Genomic DNA, 27,761 nt, shown 5'->3' on the forward strand with positions numbered 1-27,761 from the left:
CATTACTACATGATTCCATATGTGTTATTTCATAGTATTGATGTCTTCACTATTATTCTACAATGTAGAAAATAATAAAAATAAAGAAAAACCCTTGAATGAGTAGGTGTTCTAAATCTTATGACCGGTAGTGTAAATGCCTGGACTATTTGAATTTTGCTTAATATCTTATACAATGGGTTAAAGTTATGTATAGCAACCACAGGTGTTAAATAGTTAGCAAAGGTTACATTCTCAGAAAATATTTAACTGTCAAGAAGAGTAAAACAAGGCTGTCCGCTGTCTCCATATCTATTTGTTATGGCCATCGAAAAGCTAGCTATTAAAATCAGATCCAAGAAGAACAAGGTGTTGGAAATACAGGGCTTAAAATCTCTTAAGGATCCACCCCTTTTTTCCTAAATTTCGCCTAAAATGACATACCCAAATCTAACTCCCTGTAGCCCAGGACCTGAAGCAAGGATATGCATATTCTTGATACCATTTGAAAGGAAACACTTTGAAGTTTGTGGAAATGTGAAATTAATGTAGGAGAATATAACACATTGAATCTGGTGAAAGATAATACAAAGAAAAAACCTGCCTTTATTTTTTTTGTACTGTTAGCGATTGATGTTATTCTTCAATAACACAAACCCAGAGCAAATCAGGGGGAGAAAAATAGGTTTATTCAAAGAGGACAAATCATAGATGTTATGCTGGGAGGTAGATGTTCAGTCTCCCCTGTCCTCAGCTTTTCTCCACCGAACAAAGAAACAAGATGTCATTTATAACCCCCCACCCTAAACTGGGTTTGACTGGGCAAATGGCCAAATGACATATACCATGCTCCAGACTCAATGTACAGACCAATGAAAAAGTGGCACACGTAGAGCTGAGTCCAGGACTCACGTCCCACAGATTCTAAACAGATATTGAACTGAAAACCAACTTCTATTGATCATTAATTCTAGTACTCTCATCCTCTAAGTTGTGTATTTATCTTCAAAATATTCTTATGGTATCATCATCTTTGAAATGCAAGAGAAAGGCCATAATGTAATATTCCAACCCAGGCGCAATTTAGATGTCTACTGAAGATCTTGTACAGCGCTGTGTACTACTCACAGAACTACATTCGCAGAACAGCGCAAACTGGCTCTAACCAGAATAGAAAGAGGAGTGGGAGGCCCCAGTGCACAACTGAGCAAGAGGACAAGTAGATTAGTGTCTAGTTTGAGAAACAGACGCCTCACAATTCCTCAACTGGCAGCTTCTTTAAATAGTACCCGCAAAACACCAGTCTCAACGTCAATAGTGAAGAGGCGACTCCGGGATGCTGGCCTTCTAGGCAGAGTTCCTCTGTCCAGTGTGTGTTCTTTTGCCCATCTTAATCTTTTCTTTTTATTGGCCAGTCGGAGATATGTATTTTTCTTTGCAACTCTGCCTAGAAGGCCAGCATCCCGGAGTCGCCTCTTCACTATTGACGTTGAGATTGGTGTTTTGCGGGTACTATTTAATGAAGCTGCCAGTTGAGGACTTGTGAGGCGTCTACATCTCAAACTAGACACTAATGTACTTGTCGTCTTGCTCAGTTGTGCACCGGGGCCTACCACTCCTCTTTCTATTCTGGATAGAGCAAGTTTGCGCTGTTCTGTGAAGGGAGTAGTACACAGCGTTGTACGAGATCTTCAGTTTCTTGGCAATTTCTCGCATGGAATAGCCTTCATTGCTCAGAACAAGAATAGACTGACGAGTTTCAGAAGAAAGGTCTTCGTGTCTGGCCATTTTGAGCCTGTAATCGAACCCAAAAATGCTGATGCTCCAGATACTCAACTAGTCTAAAGAAGGCCAGTCTTATTGCAGTACAACAGTTTTCAGCTGTGCTAACATAATTGCAAAAGGGTTTTCTAATGATCAATTAGCCTTTTAAAATGATGATAAACTTGGATTAGCTGGTAATGGGCCTCTGTACGCATATACATCATAAAAAATCTTCCGTTTCCAGCTACAATAGTCATTTACAACATGAACAATATCTACACTGTATTTCTGATCAATTTGATGTTATTTTAATGGACAAAAAAGTGCTTTTCTTTAAAAAACAAGGACATTTCTAAGTGACCCCAAACTTTTGAACAGTGTATATATTCTGGTATTGTCTCCCATGTAGCTTGTTTCTGGTCACAAGTTCATGAATGGCTGAAAAATCACAACATGCCCTCAAAATTAACCATACGAATAGCAGTGTTGGGCGATTTGGAAAGCCATAGTCAATACACAAATTCAAATATTAATCTTTAACTTACAATCTGTAGATACATTGCGATTAGAATGGTTCAGAATTAATGTAAGACATCACAACACAGTTGAAAAATATATGACCCATGGAAATGAAGACGGTGGATTGGACAGAGCGTAGCTATAGAGGTGGCATTAAAAAGCTCATGAACTGTAATAGTTATTACTGAAAACACTATAATGTCTACCGGAGATTTCTGAATACTATTTATCTAAAATGTCATGTTTATATCCAAAAAACTGTGTATGAAAGTACCAGTTATGTAAAATATATATGTAACAAAAAAGCAGTAAAAACTAAAATGTGAAACAAAGTTACTTTTGTCCTCCGAAGAGGGACAATAAAGAGGGATAGATGGGCCAATAAAGAAAACAAAAACACCTGCTAAATCCTGATTTGTCCAAATTATCAAAGTTCCTCGTTAGTCTTCGTATTCCACAGTCTGTTGAGACTATACGATGACGTCCTATGTTACCTGCTTCTGTACACAAGAGATTAGTGCATCATCCATTAAACAGTACAGAACGTCTATTTCTGAACAGTACCAAACATGCCTGAGTGCGTATAGTACAGATGTACCGAACATTCTTGTGTGTATGGTACACATGTACTGATGCCTGTGCGTGTATTAGGGTTGGGCCGATATATTATTAAATAAATGGAATATCGTGATATTTGACATTGTTGATATCGTGAAGTGCAAGACAATATATAATGACTATACTCTATATGAACTTTACAAATCAAAACTGTATCAATATGTTGAAAATGAAGTCTAAATAGATTTAATGAGAATGCAGCCATAATATCATAATTAAGGACAAAAATGGCACAGCCTTGAATTTTGTAGTCATTAACGGCAGAGCTTTTATATCGGATACCGCGATATTAGGAGTAGCATATCGTAGAAGAGGTAATATTGCCCAGCTCTAGTGTGTGATGTACACATGTAACGAACATTAGTCTTTTTGTGTAGAACGTGTGTGTGTGAATGGATCTGTGAAAATCAATGGTTGCAGAATGGACTGGTGACCCTCCAGCCATTCCAGTCTCCTGTCACTCTAACCTGAATCACTCTCTTCCTCTCTCTCTCTCTTCCTTGTTGTTTCTCTCCCTCTGCCTCTCCCACACTGCCCTTGGCAAGGAGTGGAACAGCTAGTGCATTACTTCAGAGATACGGCGTGGTACAGTAGCCTTTCAGATTTATTTTAACCCCTCCTTCCTTTTCTCCATTCCCTCCATCCATCCTGTCTGCATGATGAGGAATGCCTGGTCCTGGTCTGATGATTCCCCGATCTGTCCTGTGTCTGGCGTTGTTGTCCCTCCCTGGCGCATTCCCACTCTGAACAGTCCATCTGTAGTGTTTCTATCAGACCATCTTGCATCGCCTGCACTCTGTTGACAATTCACATCTTCTTCCTCCTACACTCTTCATCTTCCACCTTCTTTCTCTCTCTGTGTCTCTCTCTCTGTGTCTCTCTCTCTGTGTGTCTCTCTCTCTCTGTCTCTCTGTCGCTGTCTTCCAATTCCCTCCACCTTCTCCCCTACATGTCTGGCCTTGCATCCCTCCACCTTTCTACATTTTACTCTGTAGTTATTTAGTAGCTGCTTCTTTCCAGAGCGATTTTATAATACAGTCCCGATTATTTAGGTACTCTGCTGTTTGGCTAAATACAGACAGTTGCATCCAAGTAGATAGATTTAACCACAATAAACTGGATCTGCCTGATAACATGGAATATTCATGCCTGCACATTTTCTGGAAAACAAAATCTATACAGTAACTGATTTGAACAAATATAATGAACAAAAATATGAAGGCAACATGCTTTCGACTGAGTTACAGTTCATATAAGGAAATCAGTCAATTGAAATACATAAGGCCTTAATCTATGGATTTCACTTGACTGGGAATACAGATACAGTTGAAGTCGCAAGTTTACATACGCTTAGGTTGGAGTCATTAACTTTTTTCAACCACTCCACACATTTCTTGTTAACAAACTATAGTTTTGGCAAGTCGGTTAGGACATCTACTTTGTGCATGACACAAGTCATTTTTCCAACAATTGTTTACAGACAGATTATTTCACTTATAACTCACTGTATCACAATTCCATTGGGTCAGAAGTTTACATACACTAAGTTGACTGTGCCTTTAAACAGCTTGGAAAATTCCAGAAAATGATGTCATGGCTTTAGAAGCTTCTGATTGACTCAAATTATGTAAATTAGCCTATTGAAGGTGTACCTGTGGATGTATTTCAAGGCCTACCTTCAAACTCAGTGCCTATTTGCTTGACATCATGGGAAAATCAAAAGAAATCAGCTATGATTTGGTATACCTCCACAAGTCTGATTCATCCTTGGGAGCAATTTCCAAATGCCTGAAAGTACCACGTTCATCTGTACAAACAATAGTACACAAGTATAAACACCATGGGACCACTCAGCCGTCATACCGCTCAGGAAGGAGACGCGTTCTGTCTTCTAGAGATGAACGTACTTTGATGCGAAAAGTGCAAATCAATCCCAGTCCAACAGCAAAGGACCTTGTGAAGATGCTGGAGGAAACAGGTAAAAAGGTATCTATATCCACAGTAAAACGAGTCCTATATCGACATAACCTGAAAGGCCGCTCTGCAAGGAAGAAACCACTGCTCCAAAACCGCCATAAAATAGCCAGACTACGGTTTGCAACTGGCATTGGGACAAAGATCGTACTTTTTGGAGAAATGTCCTCTGGTCTAATGAAACAAAAAAGGAACTGTTTGTCCATAATGACCATCGTTATGTTAGGAGGAAAAAGGGGGAGGCTTGCAAGCCGAAGAACACCATCCCAACCGTGAAGCACGGGGGTGGCAGCATCATGTTGTGGGGGTGCTTTGGTGCAAGAGGGACTGGTGCACTTCACATTAATAGATGGCATCATGAGGAAGGAAAATTATGTGGATATATTGAAGCAACATCTCAAGACATCAGGAAGTTAAAGCTTGGTCGCAAATGGGTCTTCCAAATGGACAATGACCCCAAGCATACTTCCAAAGTTGTGGCAAAATGGCTTAAGGACAACAAAGTCAAGGTATTGGAGTGGCCATCACAAAGCCCTGACCTCAATCCCATAGAAAATGTGTGGGCAGAACTAAAAAAGCGCGTTCGAGCAAGGAGGCCTACAAACCTGACTCAGTTACACCAGCTCTGTCAGGAGGAATGGGCCAAAATTCACCCATCTTATTGTGGGAAGCTTGTGGAAGGCTAACCGAAACATTTGACCCAAGTTAAACAATTTAAAGTCAGTGCTACCAAATACTAATTGAGTGTATGTAACCTTCTGACCCACTGGGAATGTGATAAAAGAAATCAAAACTGAAATAATTCATTCTCTCTACTATTATTCTGACATTTCACATTCTTAAAATAAAGTGGTGATCCTAACTGACCTAAGACAGGGGATTTTTACTAGAATTAAATGTCAGGAATTGTGAAAAACTGAGTTTAAATGTATTTGGCTATGGTGTATGTAAACTTCCGACTTCAACTGTATGCATCTGTTGGTCACAGATACCTTTTTTTTAAATGGTAGGGGCGTGGATCAGAAAACCAGTCAGTGTCTGGTGTGACCACCATTTGTCTCATGCAGTATGACACATCTCCTTCGCATGGAGTATATCAGGTTGTTGATTGTGGCCTGTGAAATGTTGTCCCACTCCTTTTCAATGGCTGTGCAATGTTTTTGGATATTGGCGGGAACTGGAACACGCTGTCGTACACATCGATCCAGAGCATCCCAAACTTGCTCAATGGGTGACATGTCTGGTGAGTATGCAGGCCATGGAAAAACTGGGACATTTTCAGCTTCCAGGAATTGTGTACAGATCCTTGTGAAATGGTGCGTGTATTGTCATGCTGAAACATGAGGTGATGGCGGTGGATGAATGGCACAACAATGGCCCTAAGGATCTCATGACGGTGTCTCTGTGCATTCAAATTGCCATCAATAAAATGCTAATTTGTCCGTAGCTTATGCCTGTTCATACCATAACCCCACGCCACCATGGGGCGCTCTGTTCAAAACGTTGACATCAGCAATCCGCTCACCCACACGACACCATGCACGTAGTCTCCGATTGTGAGGCCGGTTGAGACGTACCGCCAAATTCTCTAAAACAACCTTGGAGGCGGCTTATGGTAAAGAAATGAACATTCAATGCTCTGGCAACAGCTCTGTTGGACATTCCTGAAGTCAGCATGCCAATTCTGTGGCATTGTTGTGATAAAACTGCACATTTTAGAGTGGCCTTTTGTCCCCAGCACCAGGTGCAGCTGTGTAATGATCATGCTATTTAATCAGCTTCTTGATATGCCACACCTGTCAGGTGGATGGATTATCTTGGTAAAGGAGAAATGCTCACTAAATACAAATTTGTGCACAACATTTGAGATAAATAAGCTTTTTTTGCGTATATGGAACATTTCTGGGATCTTTTATTTCAGCTCATGAAACATAGGACCAGCACTTAACATGTTGCGTTTATATTTTTGTTCAGTGTATATGTCTCGTCATCCGTCATGGTCTGAAAAATTGCATTTTCCCCCTCTCCTTTCTATCATTTTAATTACTATTAAATTCCTATGTTTGAAATTTGCTTGTCGTTATTTAAATGTGTTTGGAGTCAATTCAGACGTGCGAGAATTAAAATGAAATTAGAGGAGCTGAGCAGAATTTGGAGCATCAGCGACAGGGTGGCAAGGCGCTGAATGCAGAGAGAGAGAGAGATGGTGGATAGGCTGGACGGCCAGGGATCCCAGTCTGGGGGATGGGGGTGGACAAGTGGAACACTCTGGATTTGGCAATCGAGAGGTACTCTCCATCCACCCACGCATGCGCTTCAGTGTCCCTGTCTGACTGTGTGGGGGGGGACAAGGTGAATCCCTCCTTGAAACACCTGCTGCGCTTTATAACCAGACTCTCCTCCTCTCCAGTGCTGCGTTGGGCTCCAGAAAGCCGTGTCACCTTTCATTAGCTACCACTCTCTAATCCCCCGCGAGTTGTCATCCATTATTTATGAAGCCTCGTCCGGGGGCCAGAAACCCCCCCACCCCCACGTCCTCAGGCGTCATCCCCTCCATCGCAGACTTTGAAAAGTGCCTGGCAGTCAGTCAGTCTGCTGTCTTGTAAAGGGGGCAGGGGGACACCTTCTTACCTGGCCCTGCAGTACCTGACTGTCTGGACTCTGGAGGAAAGGGATGTTTTTCCTGTTGAAATAACCCCAGGGCCAACAGAGCAGCATTGACATTAAAGCCAGAGATCGGCCCAATGGGTAGCGTCAGGGGGAGTGTGGTGGTGTGTAGAAATGCTGCTTAGCACAGTGCTGGGGGATAGGCTGGGGGGGAGGTGGTGTAGTACACAGCGGTGGCCACAGGGTGACAGTGTGGACTAGTGAATTTGTCTCCATAGTCAATGAATGGCGGTGATAAGAGGAGGGCTGATCTGGCGAAGCTTTGAGACGTCTGATCGGCTAAGATGTCGAAGCTCAGCGCTAGCCGTGTGACTGTTTCCATACATAGATCTCTGTGCAATGTATCAAAAGGATAACTGCACCTGTGTATAGTTCCTCTCTCCCAGACTTCAGTGTAATGTAACTGAGAATGATGTAATGAAACTGAATGCACTTGTATGATTGCAGACTGTGTGTCAGATCTGTTTAGATCTCTATCTATTGTTAAACTAACATGATAAACACCTCCGAAATGGAAATGAAGTCGTCACCTTGCAATTGGGATTTGTTGCCGTTTTTGCAGGTGTAAAAAATAAACATCTTCCACCTGCACTGGCCAGCCTCCCACCTCCCTCCCACCCCCCAAACAGACAAATCATCTGACAGAATAATTCCCTTTGAGTCAGCCAGCCTCGGTCTAGTGCTTCCTCTCCTCTCTTTCCCTTTCCTCGCCCTCGCTCTCTCGTTCTCGCTCTCACTCATCTTTCTATCGTTCTCTCTTATCTCTCTCTTTTTCTCTATCTCTCTCGTGCTCTCTCTGTCTCATAGTCTGATTGACTGACAGGTAGGCGTGTATGAGGCAGGGCTGCCGCCATGTTCCCAAATCCAACAAGCAGCGTTAAATGTTAATGAGCGGGCTGAAGTGGGCCCCCGATGTGCACACCCTAACCTTTCTCTAATTGAGGATGTGCTGGCATAGCGGCACACCGGGGCACCTTGTTACGCTCGTGCCTGGCGGCCAGACACAGCCCGGAGAGCTACTGTCATCCCATGTCTTCCTTATTTTTCAGCAGCGAAGCGACGTGTGGTATGGTGTTGCGGAGGGGAGCGAGTCGGCAGGCAGGAGGAGGGCTCTTTTGATGGTGACCTCCCCCACCCAGCCTCTGCAGTGGTACATCAGTGATAATAAGTTTAGAGAGAGATGACTACTGTACTGTAGCACGCGGCCTGGCTGCTGTCTCCAAAGAGTGCCCGGAATCAAAGCCCCAATCTCCGACGGCGTTTCATGTGTTGAATGCGCGCAATTAGTTTCTCGCTCTACAGTCATTCAAAAAGGGAGAGGCGCTACAGTACATAGTGTCTAGCCTCGTGAGAATTGTAGGCTTGTTGTGCAACTGTTAGGCGAAACAGACTAGACAAAATATTTTGGTTTCGCAAGCCGAAGAACAGAAATGATTTATGATGGCGTACAATGGTTCATGCTGTAGTTTGTTTATATACAGTTTTAGATGCTTATCGTATGTTGTTTCTCTCCTCCCCCAGCCTCAAATACTACAGCCTTCCAGGCCATGGCCCAACAGCGTGCAGCAACCCCAGCCCCAGGAAAGACTAACAAGCTCAGCCCACACCGAGGCCCCCCGAGACTCCTCCAACCCTGGCTGTGGGGACTCAGCCAAAATGATCCCTGCCCCTAGCCTCCCGCAGTCCCCCGGCTCTCTGAAAATAGCCTCCATCACTAAGAGGCCACAGGAAGGCCCCACAACCAACTCCACCCAGACGTCCATGGCAGGCTTCCCCAGGGTGGTGAGAGGAATCCAGTGTAGGAGCAGTCTCAGGCCGGGCTTCACAGCTCCACAGTCCCGGCTGCCCCCACCTCCCTTCAGAGGTCTGCCCTGCTACAGCTCCGCGAACCAGGCCTCTGCCTCCTCCCAGGGCCCTGTACTGCCGGCCTGCCCCCGGACCAAAGCACCCAGACAGACTCCAGGCCTCAGAGAACCAGAGATTGGCGGACTCAAGGCCAGAGGTCTAGTCCATCCCAGCCTCTTACGACTTCCCAAGCCAAAGAGCCACTGACTGCTATCTCTCAACTCTCAAACATTGCCATGTAGCAAGACCACTCAGCACCACCTTCTACCCATTCAAACCCAAAAGATCTGACTTCTTCTAAAGGCTTCCAGGCCTCACCTCAGCAAGGTTACAGTGTCTACCCTGTAAGAAAGGAAGACTTGTAGATTATATCCGAAATAACAAACTAGGTGGTTCAAGCCCTGAATGCTGATTAGCTGACAGCCGTGGTATATCAGACCGTATATGGGTATGACAAAACATTTAATTTTTACTGCTCTAATTACGTTGGTAACCAGTTTAAGCAATAAGGCACCTCGGGGGTTCGTGGTATATTGCCAATATACCACGGCTAAGGGCTGTGCATCGTGCTTAACAACAGCCCTTAGCCGTGGTATATTGGCCTTATACCAAACCTCCTCGGGCCTTATTGCGTAAATAAACATATGACCCCACAGACTATTTTAGCTAGCCTGCTGCGCTTCCAGTAAGACTCACTCAAGGTCCGAAATAAAATTGACCCGTGTACATTTGGTAAATGCCTTATACAAAGGCGTCAAGCATAACACAATAATTGTTTTTCCCCTCCAAAAACACGCTTCAGTACAATCTGTCAAATCAAATTGTATTTGTCACATGCGCCGAATACAACAGGTGTAGACCTTACCGTGAAATGCTTACTTACAAGCCCTGTGCAGAGTGTTGTCTAGATCAGTTAAATGCAGATATTGTTTGTGTGAAATGTTGTTTCAAAGTGTGAACTTTCAGGATGCTTGACACTTTTACAGTCCCTCCAGAACTTTTACTCTCTGGCCAAAACGTATCCCAGATGATGATTCTGCATGCATAGGGACACCGCAAGTACAACTATCTGGCCTTAATATAGCATTTAGGTGCCCTAATACTAGTTGACTTACTGAACTACTACATGATACCTGTATGTAGTTGTTGCGCCTAGTATAGCTATTGACCTGATGTACTCTCTGAACAGTGTCCTAGATGAATGAAGACAATATTATAACACAGAAAAACGGTTACAGGAACAGAGAATCCCTTTTGACTTGAGGGGGGAACACTTTTAGAAGTGCAGATATTTTGGTTATATAGACTAGAGAATTTAGTTAAATCAGATATTGTCCCTCTGGATAAACTGGGGAGATTCTAACAGCTGTGTTAGGTTCTAAAGTTCCCCTTGCCACTTCTCAGTATTACTTCTCTCTGGTTTCAAAACACCTTTATTCTTTCTGCCTTACGTGTTTTGGTGCATTTTCAAAAGTAGCTGTAGCTACCACTGTCTACCGACAGTCAGTCAGTCTGTCTGTCTTGTCTGTTGCAGTTGGATTGAGACACAGGGAACAGAGATCCATCCGGAGGAGCCATCTTGTGCAGTTGGTGCTCTGACAGAGCTGTCTTTGTTTCTCCGTGCTTCCGTAATGAGAAGGTCTAGTTTGGTCTGTAGGAAAAGGCCTCCTACACGCTACTGTAATGACGCTGCAGAAGAGAAGAGCTCCGCTTCTTGATGTGCTTCAGGCCAGGGCCCTTAATAGAAGGGGACAGAAAGAAAGAAAAATAAAGAAAAGGTCCTAGCATGTAACAATATTGCTGTTATAGTGTGCAGGCTTGTGGTGACCATGTGTTTCCGTAGTGGTGTCGGTTCCAGTTGGCATGGTTACGCGGCCGAGTGGCTCGGCAGAGGGGTGTGTTGATGTCAAGTGGTTGAAGCACATGCTCAGTGTGTCCCTGTCAACAGCAGGGCCAGACTCATTCCTATGGTATAACACCCACCCTCCATGTCTTCTACCACACCTTCTTCTCTCAGTCCTTCCCCAAAGGGTCCCATTGAGTGTGTCACAGTGGGCCAGCGTGTCAAGGAGGGTAGAGAGGGATACGACTCTCATTCCTCTTCTTCAAAGCCATAATGTCTAACTACTTCCTGGTCCGTCGCTATGTTTAGTCCTAGAGAGCTTTAAGTAGGAGCCTAATGGGCGCCATTTATACCCTTGACCGATCAGGTCCTTATTTCCCTTATGTCATAACTGAGCTTTTGATCCCAAGTCTTCTGATTTGGTTGGCTCAGCATACGTTGTAGAATGCTCTGAGAGGAACAACATCACCCAGTCAACACAGTCTCAAAGATAAGATTGAGAATGCCTATTTCTGTAACTTAATTTGGTCATTCTTCTTCCCCCACTAAAGCTTTCCATGCTTTTCTATGCAACACAGTTGTGCCCTACTCATGGAAGATAAGTCTCATTGGTACATAGTTGTGGACAATGTGCTGTTGGCCTTCATGGACCCCTCATTATGATCCTATGTTAAGCCAGCTGTAAAGTGTACTTGATATCCCAAGCGCGTGTCTTGCTGCCACACAGCTCTTGAAGTATTTGTCTTCCCATTTCTAAATGATTGAAAGCCATGCCCCATAAAGGTCATGTACCCTTGTGTTATATTTGTCAAATGTTTCGAAGTACATTCGGCAGCATTCCTAGCCTGGTTCCAGATCTGTTCAGGCTTTTTCTGACTCCATTGCTGTCATTGTCAAGCCAAACGTGTTTGTCATGATGATGAGTGTAAAGGAGTTGGCATGATGCACAAACAGACTGGCAACAGCAACCCCACAAAGTATGTACATGACATCACTCCAACAGTCCCGGGACATGAGAAATGTCACTCCAAATCAATTCTCCTATTTGGAATGCAAGGCTGCTTCCCCATCCCACCCAGATAAGAACAACATGCTTTTTATACATTTCATATCTTCAAATGATAATCAAACAATAAACTAACTACTATTTGAGGACCTGTAGGGAAGAGAACGAGATGAATTTGATCAATTCCTGTTTGACAGTGAGAGTCCTTGATTTAAAGGATTTAGAATATTCAGGGGTGGAAATATTTGTAGATTAACGAGATCTTAACAGAAGCTTAATGTATTTACCTCTGAGAAGTTCTCACCCAAACCCCCCCCCCCAAAATAGTGACCTAAAGTTATTGAAAAGGGTTGCGATGTATTAATAATGCATTATTATCTTCCGGTTGTCTAGCTTTGGCTTACCATAATATGGTATGTAGATTGAACAAAAAACTTGCCCTTGAATTGACTGTACGGCCAACAGGATAGCATATGGTCATGTAGCAGCAATACTCTTCTTGTGTATTACAAAAGTGCCTGCTTTTGTGACTTCAATTCCCGTGGTCCTGAACATTTGGTGTGATCTCCATCTCTTTGATTAAACTAGGACCATATAGATAGTTGGGTATGTCGATGAGTGAGTGTTCCTCCTGGAGGAATGGAACAGTACGGTAGAGTAGGCCCAACTGTGTTTGCTGAAAGGAGAGAGTGAGTCTGCCTTGGGTTGATAGGTATATCCCTTTCTGTATCCCTCCGCCCCTCTACAGGGTTCAACACAGGGTTATGCGTTATGCCCGCGCAGCCTAGCAGATGTTAGACTGCCAGTCACACTTAGTATTTACTGTCACAGGCTCACTCTCAACACATTCTGACTGGGAAGGGCAAACCTGTTTGTGTCTCTTTCTCACTACAGTAACATTCTCTGTAACACAGGCCAGGTTATTGGAGCTACAGTACTGTATTTGGAAAAGCAGGCCAAGCTATGCTTCCAGTGCTGACAGCTCGCATGCTTTGATGCTCTCTGGTGTGCCTCCTCTTTCTTGTAAGCAGTCTTGAGGAGATTTGTCTCTGTGTTGCCGTCTCTTTCCGACTTCCCAAATCTCTGTTTTAAGGCTCTTTTTACTAGCTTTTTTAAATGTATGCATTTTTATTGTATTTATATTTTAGAAATGCTGAAACTGTAGTTTCATTGAGGAAATGACATTGTAAACAGCGGGATGTGTTTCCCGCTCATTACCATCTGTTCAGTTAATGTTCTTCATTATTTCATCAGGGTGGTCTTAAACACGGGCTGCTTCCCAAATGGCACCCTATGCCCTTTTATAGTGTTCTACTTTTGACCAGAGCCTTATGAGCCCAGAAGTTCCCAAAGTAGTGCACTATATAGGGATTAGGGTGTCGTGTGGAACGCGGCAACTATCACACCAGGCAGACAATGGTCGTGTCTGAAATCTGTTTTGCCTGCTACTTACCAAAACGACATACTGCGTACTAATCATTCTACAGTACATACCATTTAGAACGTACTGTTAAGTAAAAATGTATGCAGTTAGTGAACAACAAATATCTGAGAATGCGTCAAGTAATGCACAATTGTGTTTGTTAGAGTCCGTCCCCTTTTTCTGATTATCTGCTGTTGTCAAAAACATGTGGCTCTGAAAAGACAATTCTCGTCCTCGATAGCATGCAGCTATTCATACTAGATTAAAAGCCGAAATGAATACGACACCCTGGCATTTAAAGCAAACAACATTTTCGAAATGTCACATACTATAAAACGTTCTATTTTCGCATACCTAATCAGCCTGCTATTTAGAACGCAAGTACAAATATTGGGACACGGCCGATATGTTTCCTCGCTACCAGTAGAACCTCTACTGTAGAAGGACTACTGGCATCTGTCTGGTGGTTCATGGCCAGATTCAGGATCATAGAAAAAACTTCTGTCACTCAGAGTAAATGAACCAGTTATCTTATAGGTGGGAAGGGTTCAGTTTGGGGTCCATAATCTTTCGCTTTGTTGTAGTCTAATATTACTGCTGTAAACGTACAACTCCATAACACGAGTATATTCAATATGCAGTACTGTATGACTTACTGTACTGTCCTGTTCAAGTCCTTCACCTCGCTAGCCATCACATTGACTGTACTGTAGAACTTATTTTTCTCACCTATGACAGGAAACTAAAATGGAGAGAGTCTGCTCTGAGGATCAGTTTCCTTGTGTGTTTGTGTTAATCTTCCTGCCAATTCTGTTTTACTTCCATGTTTGCTACACTGCTATTTAATTTGTGCAATACAATAACGATTGAAAACATACTGTTGTACACAATGCTAATTATTTATATGTATATGACATACAATATCTATATCTGTGTGTAATTGTCACGGAATTCTTGAGCTTGTCAAAAAAAGAGAAAGCTCAATCTGAAATGCACTTTAAATGATTGTGTTGAGAGACTTGGAACATGAAGGAATGACCTTGAAAACATATTGAACTGCTTTCTGTTTAGATCTGGCTCCTTTTTGCTGTGATATCTGAGGTTATGGAGTGGCTGAGCGCTCAAATAAAGACTGCACCAAATCTACATTGAGTCTGGTGTGTGTCGCTCTCTCACTATGGGGTTGGTGGTTGTGACAGGATTGTATGAGATGATTGGATGAGGAGAGAGGGGTGTGTACAGTAAGAGAAGTGGTGGAACACGAGGGTGGTAAGAGATTGGGGGAATCGATAGGCTAGGGTGAGGTGAGAGGGGTAGAGATGATGGTATTCTTTAACCCAGGATGTGAGTAGTATAAAGTAGGACTCTGTGGTCAACATCAAAGACCCACCACCCTATTGTACTGTAGGTGGGGTTATTTTCTGCTCATGCATTCTCATTTTGACGCCAAACCCACCACTGGTGTGCGTGGCCAAAGAGCTCTATTTTCACGTCATCCAAAAAATGTAAACGCCTGGAATTTGCTAAACGGCATTGGCACTTGGATTGGAACCGGTGCTTTAGTCAGATGACAGGAAAATTAATCTCTTTGCCAACGCACACCAGTGGTGGGTTTGACGTCAAAATGTTTTGGTGCTATTTTGTTTCCACTGGTCCTGGGACTCTTGTTAAGGTCAATGGCATCATGAACTTGTACCAGGACATTTTAGCCAAAAACCTAGTTGCCTCTTCCAGCAAGACAATAACACCAAGCAGACATCAGAATCCACAAAGAAATGTTAATTGGCCTCAAAATCAACATTTTGGCCATCTCAGTCTCCGGACTTGAAACCCTTTGAAACCTGTGGTTTAACTCCAAGGATCTGGGAGGATTCTGTATGGAGGAATGGTCTATGATCCCTCCCGATGTGTTCTCCAACTCATACAACATTTTAAATAAAGGCTCAGTGCCGGAAGGTGAGGTATTGAAAAACAGGTGTCAATAAGTTTGACCCCTACCTTTTTGAGGAAAAAATAATATTACTTGTTAAACCAAATATCTTTCTCAGAGAAATTCAAATACAATTGTATTGGTCACATACATATATTTTGCAGATGTTATTGCAGGTGTAGCAAAACGCTTATTTTTTTTTTTTTAGCTCCAACAGTGCAGTAATACTTAATACACACAAATACTAAAAAATACAAATAAAGGAATTATATCAGAATGATTGTCAGTCCGGAATATAAATATATATTAATATGAAGGTGTGTATGGACAGTATATTATTAGAAAAGGTGTGTACAGCAGTAGTTGTATAGGATGAGCCATGACTAGAATACAATATATACTGTACACAGTGTACAAATCATTAGGAACACCTGCTCTTTCCATGGCAGACTGACCAGGGGAAAGCTATGATCTCTTATTGATGTCACTTGTTAAATCCATTTCAATCAGCGTAGATTAAGGGGAGGAGACGGGTGAAAGAATATTTTTTAAGCCTCGAGACAATTGAGACATGGATTGTGTATGTGTTCCATTCAGAGTGTGAATTGGCAAGACAAAAGATTGTTGTGCCTTTTGAACAAGGTATGGTAGTAGGGACCAAGGGCGCCAGTTTGAGTGCAACGCTGCACAGTTTCCCGTGTGTATCAAGAATGGTCCACCACCCAAAGGACATCCAGCTAACTTGACACAACTGTGGGAAGCATTTGAGTCAACTGGCCAGCATCCCTGTGGAACGGTTTCAACACCTTGTATAGTCTATACCCCTACGAATTGAGGCTGTTCTGAAGGGCAAAAGGGGGTACAACTCAATTTTAGGAACATGTTCCTAATCTTTTGTACACTCAGTGTACATATGAAGTGGGTTAAACAGTATGTTAACATTATTAAAGTGACCAGTATTCAATGATTATGTACATAGGGCAGCAGTCTCTAAGGTGCTGGGTATAATACCGGGTGGCAGCCGGCTAGTAACAGTGACTAAGTTCAGGGCAGGGTACTGGGCTGAGGCTGGCTAGTGGTGACTGTTTAATGGCCTGGAGATGGAAACAGTTTTTCAGTCTCTCGGTCCCAGCTTTGATGCACCTGTATTGTCTCCGTCTTCTAGATGGTAGCGGGTTGAACACGCCGTGGTCTAAAATAATATAACTATCAAGGGTGTCAATCATTTCGGACCCAAATGTAGTTGTTTTGCATTCAAGTCGATTCCTTACTAAGTCAGAAAGAGGGAAAATGTAATTATTGGAAGAAGGGATCTAGAGTTTTACTGAGGTAAAAAGTGCATTTATATTTTCATGTGCCCTGAATGTGGCTCCAAGGCACAGTTTCAAGGAAGACATGGCTGTTATATATTTATTACCTCGGTATAAGAGGTAGCCATTGAAAGTCCTGCCCTCCTGCTCTCTTTCTTTCGATAGACTCATGATTGACAGGTAGTCTTCCAACTGAATTGTTCTTAGCCAACTATGTATTAAAATACACACAGCTCTGCTGTAGAGTTGAGTGACAGCTTCATTTCCCACAATTTATGTACAGTCCTTTTCCACTTTCTCTATTCCCAGAAGTTCCCATGAGTGTGGTGTGCCAGTGGCGATCTCCTTTCACCACTCCCACTTTTGGAAGTGACCAATAACTAGGTGTGAGGGCAGTAGCAATTAAATCTGCTTTACCTTCATGCAAAGCAAAGCCTTCAGGCATCACATAGAGCAGTACAGGGGATATGCAGGAGGCCAAACTAAATGGAGAGATCTGCGCAATGAACCTACATAGCGCTCCCATTACTCGCTTCTGCTATGTTTCTCACCATGGGCCACTGCATAGCAGATGTGCTATGGGCCTTAAAAATATAGATTGACAATGAGAAACCACTTTGTATTTCCTGTTTGAACCCAAGGGGAATCTGTGTACCGAGAGTTTCACTTGAATTTCATGCTTTTTATGTTTCAGTGGATTGGAGAAGTAGTCGAGAAGTCAGCAATGTTTTGATAATTGACTGTGCCACAGTAGTGTTAAGTGTCATGAGTGCTACTGTATTAGGATTTACTTTTTGTTTTGCTGTAGTTTTCAGATGAGCGGAAGCAAAATAGCCCCATAACATCAAAATATTCCACTGGTCTCTCTTTCTCTCTCTTTTTTTCTCTTCTCTCTCTCTCTCTCTCTCTCTCTCTCTCTCAGCCATCTTGACACAACTGTGGGAAGCATTGGAGTCAACATGGGCCAGCATCCCTGTGGAATGCTTTTGACACCTTGTAGAGTCCATACCCTGGTCTCTCTTTCTCTCTCAAAACCAACTACAGCTCTACCTGCCAGCTCTAATTTAATGACGTGCTGACTGAAACAGGCTGGGATATAAAATTAGATTATGTTTATATAGTTGTTTTGCGTTAAGGTCAATTCCTTACTAAGTCTGAAAGGCACCTGTTGGAAGTAGGGGTCTAGAGTTTTACTGAGGTAAAAAGTGCATTTATATTTTCATGTGGCTCCAAGGCAAAGTTTTTCAAGGGAGAGTCAGCAGTTGTATATTAATTATCTCAGCATAAGAGAGGACGTTGTAGTTGAAAGTCCTCTCACTCTCTTTCTTTCAACAGACTCTTGATTGACAGATATTCTTCTAACTTTTGTGCCATTAAACCAAACAATTTCCATGATTGCAGCAAATCATGTGTTTCAGAGAGGCCAAGGCATATAGCCTCCTCTCCTCAGCATGACAAAGGGACTTGAGACACAAACACCCATAATTATCATTAGAGTCCCGGTGCAGTCAAACACGTGATTTTTTGTGTGTTTCATACAGTGCATTCGGAAAGTATTCAGACCCCTTTAATTTTTTCACATTTTGTTACGTTACAGCCTTATTCTAAAATGGATTAACTTGTTTTTTCCTCATCAATCTTCACACAATACCCCATAATGACAAAGCAAAAACAGGTTTTTAGACATTTTTGCAAATGTATATATTACAGAAAAAAACTGAAATATCACATTTACATAAGTATCCAGACCCTTTACTCAGTACTTTGTTGAAGCACCTTTGGCAGTGATTACAGCATTGAGTCTTCTTGGGTATGACGCTTCAAGCTTGGCACACATGTATTTGGGCAGTTTCTCCTATTTTTCTCTACAGATCCTCTCAAGCTTTGTCAGGTTAGATGGTGAATGTTGCTGCACAGCTATTTTCAGGTCTCTCCAGAGATATTAGATCGGTGTTCAAGTCCGGGCTCTGGCTGGACCACTCAAGGACATTCAGAGGCTGTCCCGAAGCCACGCATGCATTGTCTTGGTTTCTCATGGTCTGAGAGTCCTTTAGCTGCCTTTTGGCAAACTCCAAGCGGACTGTCATGTGACTTTTACTGTGGAGTGGCTTCCGTCTGGCCACTCTGCCATAAAGGTCTGATTGTTGGATTACTGCAGAGATGTTTGTTCTTCTGGAAGGTTCTCCCATCTCCACAGAGGAACTCTGGAGCTCTGTCAGAGTGACCATCGGGTTCTTGGTCATCTCCCTGACCAAGGCCCTTCTCCCCCGATTGCTCAGTTTGGCCGGGCGGCCAGCTCTAGGAAGTCTTGGTGGTTCCAAACTTCTTTTTCGATATAAGTATGATGGAGGCCACTGTGTTCCTCTGGGCCTTCAATGCTGCAGATATGTTTTGGTACCATTCCCCATATCTGTGCCACGACACAATGCTGTCTCGGAGCAATACGGACAATTCCTTCGACCTAATGGCTTGGTTTTTGCTTTGATGTGCACTGTCAACTGTGGGACCATATACAGTGCCTTCGGAAAGTATTCAGACCCATTGACTTTTTTCACATTTTGTTACATTACAGCCTTATTCTAAAATGGATTTAAAAAAAATAATTCTTATCAATCTACACACAATACCCAGTAATGACAGGTTTTTAGAAATTGTTGCTAATTTATTAAAAATACAAAACTGAAATATGACATTTACATAGGTATCTAAACCCTTTACTCAGCGTTTCTGGACAGCTATTTTCAGGTCTCTTCAGAGATGTTCGATCCGGTTCAAGTCCGGGCTCTGGCTGGGCCACTCAAGGACATTCAGAGACTTGTCCCGAAGCCACTCCTGTGTTGTCTTAGCTGTGTGCTTAGGGTCATTGTCCTGTTAGAAGGTGAACCTTTGCCCGAGTCTGAGGTCCTGAGTGCTCTGGAGCAGGTTTTCATCAATGATCTCGCTGTACTTTTCTCCGTTCATCTTTGCCTCGATCCTGACTACTCTCCCGGTACCTGCCGCTGAAAAACACCCCCACAGCATGATGTTGCCACCACCATGCTTCACCGTAGGGATGGTGCCAGGTTTCTTCCAGAGGTGACACTTGGCATTCAGGCCAAGGAGTTGAATCTTGGTTACATCAGACCAGAGAATCTTGTTTCTCATGGTCTGAGAGTCTTTAGGTGCCTTCATTTTCCAAGCTGTTTAAAGGCACAGTCAACTTAGTGTATGTAAATGTCTGACCCACTGGAATTACAGTGAATTGTAAGTTAAATAATCTGTCTGTAAACAATTGTTGGGAAAATGACTTGTGTCACAATTCCAGTGGGTCAGCAGTTTACATACACTAAGTTGACTGTGCCTTTAAACAGCTTGGAAAAATCCAGTAAAAAATGTAATGCCTTTATAAGCTTCTGATGGGATAATTGACGTCAATTGGAGGTGTACCTGTGGATGTATTTCAAGGCCTACCTTCAAACTCAGTGCCTCTTTGCTTGACATCATGGGAAACTCAAAAGAAATCAGCCAAGACCTCAGAAAAACAATTGTAGACCTCCACAAGTCTGGTTCATCCTTGGGAGCAATTTCCAAAATCCTGAAGGTACCACGTTCATCTGTACAAACAATAGTACGCAAGTATAAACACCATGGGACCACGCAGCCATCATACCGCTCAGGAAGGAACTTGTGAAGATGCTGGAGGAAACAGGTACGAAAGTATCTATATCCACAGTACAACGAGTCCTATATCGACATAACCTGAAAGGCCGCTCGGCATGGAAGAAGCCACTACTCCAAAACCGCCATAAAAAAGCCAGACTACAGTTTGCAACTGCACATGGGGACAAAGATCGTACTTTTTGGAGAATGGTCCTCTGGTCTGATGAAACAAAAATAGAACTGTTTGGTCATAATGACCATCGTTATGTTTGGAGGATAAAGGGGGAGGCTTGCAAGCCGAAGAACACCATCCCAACCATGAAGCACGGGGGTGGCAACATCATATTGTGGGGGTGCTTTGCTGCAGGAGGGACTGGTGCACTTCACAAAATATATGGCATCATGAGGCAGGTAAATTATGTGGATATATTGAAGCAGCATCTCAAGACATCAGTCAGGAAGTTAAAGCTTGGTCACAAATGGTTCTTCCAAATGGACAATGACCCCAAGCATACTTCCAAAGTTGTGGCAAAATGGCTTAAGGACAACAAAATCAAGGTGTTGGAGTGGCCATCACAAAGCCCTGACCTCAAGCCTACAGAAAATGTGTGGGCAGAACTGAAAAAGCGTGTGTGAGCAAGGAGGCCTACAAACCTGACTCAGTTACAACAGCTCTGTTAGGAGGAATGGGCCAAAGTTCACCCAACTCATTTTTGGAAGCTTGTGGAAGGCTACCCGAAACATTTGACCCTGTCACGCCCTGACTTTAGTTATATTTGCTTTCTTTATTATTTGGTTAGGTCAGGGTGTGACAAGGGTGGTTTGTTTAGTTTTTGTATTGTCTTTTGGTTATCTATGGGGATTTTGTATTGTCTAGGGGTATGTAGGTTTATGGTGGCCTGAATGGGTTCCCAATCAGAGACAGCTGTTTATCGTTGTCTCTGATTGGGGAGCCTATTTAGGTGTCCATTTTCCATGTTGGTTTTGTGGGTAGTTGTCCATGTTTAGTTGCCTGTGAGCACTACGTTGGCGTCACGTGTCGGTTGGTTGTTTATTGTTTTGTTGGCGACATCGTTAAATAAACAAGTATGTACGCTCAAAACGCTGCGCCTTGGTCCACTCCTTTAAACGGCCGTGACAGACCCAAGTTAAACAATTTAAAGGCAATGCTACCAAATACTAATTGAGTGTATGTAAACTTCTGACCCACTGGGAATGTGATGAAAGAAATAAAAGCTGAAATAAATCATTCTCTCTACTATTATTCTGACATTCTTAAAATAAAGTGGTGATCGTAACTGACCTAAGTCAGGGAATTTTTACTAGGATTAAATGTCAGGAATGTGAAAAACTGAGTTTAAATGTATTTGGCTAAGGTGTATGTAAACTTCCACTTCAACTGTACATACATACACACTGCATATATATATATATACATACATACCGTATTTAGACAAAAAAAGAAACCAAAGTCACTTGAACCCACTCTGACACAAAGAGAAGATTCATATGGTAGACAAGCCTATACACAATCAACCACATAGAAGCTAAATATTTGTACTATTTAATTATAGGTAGCCCTTTTTCTTTTATTCCAGGCTTTATCCAAATATTCCACAAAAGGAAATAAACAATGGACAAAAAAAACATTTCAATTTCTCCTCATCACTCAGCCACATAATGCCAGGGTCTATCTGATGTGCATTCTGGAATAAGAGCAAGCATATATCGTGGTAGAAAGGGCAATAGAAGATACAATTAGTTTCATTCTCTATTTCTTCGAGGTCACAATAATTACATCAAATCAAATTTTATTTGTCACATACACATGGTTAGCAGATGTTAATGCGAGTGTAGCGAAATGCTTGTGCTTCTAGTTCCGACAATGCAGTAATAACCAACAAGTAATCTAACCTAACAATTCCACAACTACTACCTTATACACACAAGTGTAAAGGGATAAAGAATATGTACATAAAGATATATGAATGAGTGATGGTACAGAACGGCATAGGCAAGATGCAGTAGATGGTATAGTGTACAGTCTATACATATGAGATGAGTAATGTAGGGTATGTAAACATAAAGTGGCATAGTTTAAAGTGGCTAGTGCTACATGTATTACATAAAGATGGCAAGATGCAGTGGATGATATACAGTACAGTATATACATATACCTATGAGATGAGTAATGTAGGGTATGTAAACATTATATTAAGTGGCATTGTTTAAAGTGGCTAGTGATACATTTTTACATAATTTCCATCAATTCCCATTATTAAAGTGGCTGGAGTTGAGTCAGTATGTTGGCAGCGGCCACTAAATGTTAGTGGTGGCTGTTTAACAGTCTGATGGCCTTGAGATAGAAGCTGTTTTTCAGTCTCTCGGTCCCTGCTTTGATGCACCTGTACTGACCTCGCCTTCTGGATGATAGCGGGGTGAACAGGCAGTGGCTCGGGTGGTTGTTGTCCTTGATGATCTTTATGGCCTTCCTGTGACATCGGATGGTGTAGGTGTCCTGGAGGGCAGATAGTTTGCCCCCGGTGATGCGTTGTGCAGACCTCACTACCCTCTGGAGAGCCTTACGGTTGTGGGCGGAGCAGTTGCCGTACCAGGCGGTGATACAGCCCGACAGGATGCTCTCGATTGTGCATCTGTAGAAGTTTGTGAGTGCTTTTGGTGACAAGCCGAATTTCTTCAGCCTCCTGAGGTTGAAGAGGCGCTGCTGCGCCTTCTTCACAACGCTGTCTGTGTGGGTGGACCAATTCAGTTTGTCCGTGATGTGTACACCGAGGAACTTAAAACTTTCCACCTTCTCCACTACTGTCCCGTCGATGTGGATAGGGGGGTGCTCCCCCACATAGTCTTTCCTCTTCCGTTTCACCACAATACTGACCTGTTTCAATACGCAAAGGCAATATCCCTGATCTGACCTGTTTCAGTATGCAGAGGCAATATCCCTGATCTTACCTGTTTCAATACGCAGAGGCAATATCCCTGATCTGACCTGTTTCAATACGCAGAGGCAATATCCCTGATCTGACCTGTTTCAATATGCAGAGGCAATATCCCTGATCTTACCTGTTTCAATACGCAGAGACAATATCCCTGATCTTACCTGTTTCAATACGCAGAGACAATATCCCTGATCTTACCTGTTTCAATTCGCAGAGACAATATCCCTGATCTTACCTGTTTCAATACGCAGAGACAATATCCCTGATCTGACCTGTTTCAATACGCAGAGACAATATCCCTGATCTGACCTGTTTCAATACGCAGAGACAATATCCCTGATCTTACCTGTTTCAATACGCAGAGGCAATATCCCTGATCTTACCTGTTTCAATACGCAGAGACAATATCCCTGATCTGACCTGTTTCAATACGCAGAGACAATATCCCTGATCTTACCTGTTTCAATACGCAGAGACAATATCCCTGATCTGACCTGTTTCAATACGCAGAGACAATATCCCTGATCTGACCTGTTTCAATACGCAGAGACAATATCCCTGATCTTACCTGTTTCAATACGCAGAGGCAATATCCCTGATCTTACCTGTTTCAATACGCAGAGACAATATCCCTGATTTGACCTGTTTCAATACGCAGAGGCAATATCTCTGATTTTACCTGTTTCAATACGCAGAGGCAATATCTCTGATTTTACCTGTTTCAATACGCAGAGACAATATCCCTGATCTGACCTGTTTCAATACGCAGAGACAATATCCCTGATTTTACCTGTTTCAATACGCAGAGACAATATCCCTGATTTTACCTGTTTCAATACGCAGAGACAACATCCCTGATTTTACCTGTTTCAATACGCAGAGACAATATCCCTGATTTACCTGTTTCAATACGCAGAGACAATATCCCTGATCTTACCTGTTTCAATATGCAGAGGCAATATCCCTGATCTTACCTGTGCACATAGCAATCTCTTGTTTTTAGATAGGTTACACATAATATATCTCACACACAAATTCACCCTTAATCAAACAAAAGGTTCTCCATTTTGGTTTATGATTAATCTCCACCCATTTCTTTTCATATTGCATCAACAGTTTTTTTTTCATCATATCTATGTCTCCCTTAATTTGGTTTTCATACAGATATTCACAGTCAGACTGTTGAAAAAGGTCAAACATTTCAGTTGCCCAGACTCCCCCTATGGATAGATCCCATTAAAAAACTTTACTAGCTATTCTGGCAGCCTATTCCAAAGTCTCACCATACACGCCTTCCATCTTACCTCACAGGGTTCCCAGCCCATGTCCCCAGTTATTGCAAGTATAGGTGCAAATTTGTGGACACCTAAAAAGTAACGTACTGCTCAGTTATGAACATATTTTTTAAATACCTGTTAGCACCCCACACTCCTGCTGAATAATCCAGAACAGGACACACGCATGTCTGATACAGTTGAATACGTGACATAACCAATATCTTTCAGTGGTTTTGTTTCTCCTATAACCCCCCTCGAGCTCTACTTCCTGAGTCGGCCAGGGCAGATACATGCCATTTCAGAACATAGAAAGTAATTTGGCACATTTCCTTTCTTACATGATGTGTTTTTGTCAGGTTTATCATGAATCTCCATCTTTTACACCAATTGACTGCATATAATAACATGTTCTGCAGGTCTTGTTCAGGGTCTGCCATCATAATAATATCATCAGCATATTAAAGGATACTTAGCATTTTGTCATCATAACTTACTCCAATATTTAACTGTTTCATTTCTTTTGCCAAATCATTTATAAACAAAGCAAACAAAGTCGGTGATAAGGCATCTCCTTGTTTTACACCCGAGGGTGTGGGAAACCAATCTGTATGATATTCATTAACACGCACACAAGCAATTGGAATTTTGTAAAGAGACTGGATTGCTTGATAACATTTTCCACCAACCACTGTCTTTAACAAGTTAAAAGATCCCTATTTACAAAATCAAAAGCTTTCTGGAAATCAATGAAACATGCAAAAGTAGGATCCTTTTCATGTAGTCTATTTCTAATTATTGTAGAGACCGAGAAGATATGATCTATACAGGCTCTGGATTTACGAAAACCATTTTATTCTTCCACCAGAATGTTTTGGTCCTCCAAAAATGTAATTAGCCTATTGCTGAGGATGGATGAACATAATTTATAAACCGTACATAATAAACTTATGCCTCTGTAGTTCAGTGGCACTCTCGGGTAATTTTTTTAAAGATTTGGGAATATGATTCACTATAGACTTATACCAAGTGGATGGCAGTATACTGTCCTCAAAACAAATTTAGAGCAAATCATATAGGACGTCAATTAATTTAGGGGATTTTAAAACCTCATTAGGCAGTTCATAAATGCCAAACGCTTTCCCATTTTGTTGCAGCGGCAATCCCCTTAACTTCTGCCACAGACAGCTCCTAATTTAAGTATGGGTTACATATATACGAGGGTTCTAACATTGTATTTTCCATTTTAGTTCTCAGGAAACATATGTCTTTATAAAAAATCTTCCTCAAAATATGCCACATTTTCGTTACCTGAGAACAAACTAGCAAACCACTTCTCCCACTCCTTAAGTACCTGTGTAATATCAGAGTTCAGCACCCCCTGCTCCTCCCTGACTTCCTTTGGAATTTTCTTATGTCGTTTTGATCCTAACTTGTTTATTTGGCACCAAAACTGCTGAGGATTTCTTGTCTGTATCTCCTCAAGGTGTAATAACTGCCCTCTCTGATATCTCAGTTTAAATAGGCGCAGTCTTTTATCAAACACATGCTGTTTTTTCTTCAATTCCATCCTACACTGTTCTCTTGTTTCTCTATCTTTACAGTGTAAAAATAAGTACTCCGCCTTGCGCTTTACTGAACATAGATCCCTTAGCTTATCATTCCAATAACGCTCGTTCGCCTCGTAAACTTTCCTGGACTTGGGGGTGTATTCTTTATTCCCATTTCAGAATATATAATATCGCCTCCCGGGTGGCGCAGTGGTCTAGGGCACTGCATCGCAGTGCTAAGCTGCGCCACCAGAGTCTCTGGGTTCGCGCCCAGGCTCTGTCGCAGCCGGCCGCGACCGGGAGGTCCGTGGGGCGACGCACAATTGGGCTAGCGTCGTCCGGGTTAGGGAGGGTTTGGCCGGTAGGGATATCCTTGTCTCATCGCGCTCCAGCGACTCCTGTGGCTGGCCGGGCGCAGTGCGCGCTAACCAAGGGGGCCAGGTGCACGGTGTTTCCTCCGACACATTGGTGCGGCTGACTTCCGGGTTGGAGGCGCGCTGTGTTAAAGAAGCAGTGCGGCTTGGTTGGGTTGTGCTTCGGAGGACGCATGGCTTTCGACCTTCGTCTCTCCCGAGCCCGTACGGGAGTTGTAGCGATGAGACAAGATAGTAATTACTAGCGATTGGATACCACGAAAATTGGGGAGAAAAGGGGATAAAATTTAAAAAAATTAAATAAATAAAAAATAAAATAAAAAAGAATATATAATATCACAAAATGTTTCATATCTCACATCTAAATCAGATGGTGTTTCTTGGCATCTTTCCAGAGTTTTGATGACTTCCACCAGAGCTCTACATGCCATTTCAGAACATAAAAAGTAATTTGGCACATTTCCTTTCTTACGTTTAGGCCAATGCGGGGTATGTATCTTTTGCCACGTGTGATGCACAGCAATACCTGGTTGAGAAAGTTTGTGGCCAGCAGAAAAGATCATAAATAAAAGAGAATGATCAGGAAGTCTACTTTTTTCTCCAATTATGTCAAAACATCCTCATTCTTCAAACATCTGTGAAGGAGATAACACCTTAAATTCAAAACAAGTTTCCAGACAGTCCTGGAGGGTAACTATATAGTCCACCACAGCTTTTCCTTTGCCAGATATGGATGTAAGGTTATCGCATAAGGGGCATATCCTTCCATTAATGATACACATTTTAGAGTCCCGAAAGGAATTCTAACAGGGTTTCCACATGATGATTAACAAAGTCATCCAAAGCAACACGCGATGGAATATCATCAATATCATTTATATAGTCATCCAACCTCCCAATTCGACTGTTAAGATCCCCACATATGTAAATAGCATCTGCTTATATATATAGTTATACTTGACTTAACAAATGACTATAGAAGGAGGATGCATCTCTATCCGATGCGGACTGTTCAGGTGGCAAACAGCATGAAAACACAACAAAACAATAATCTGACGCCCTATGCTCGACGCGCAAAACAATAATTCC

At 42.4% G+C, this 27,761-nt stretch overlaps 1 protein-coding gene across 1 annotated transcript in view; it reads left to right on the forward strand.

The window, feature by feature from the left end:
- LOC120045365 overlaps window positions 1-9,820 on the forward strand; it is a 70,125-nt gene extending 60,305 nt beyond the window's left edge. The window contains exon 9 of the mRNA XM_038990242.1: window positions 9,043-9,820. Coding sequence (XP_038846170.1) covers window positions 9,043-9,573 — 531 coding nt within the window. The 3' untranslated portion in view covers window positions 9,574-9,820. The remainder of the gene's footprint in view (window positions 1-9,042) is intronic.
- Window positions 9,821-27,761: the final 17,941 nt, after the last annotated feature.

Source organism: Salvelinus namaycush, chromosome 4, assembly GCF_016432855.1.
Source record: "Salvelinus namaycush isolate Seneca chromosome 4, SaNama_1.0, whole genome shotgun sequence".
Lineage (NCBI taxonomy): Eukaryota > Metazoa > Chordata > Actinopteri > Salmoniformes > Salmonidae > Salvelinus > Salvelinus namaycush.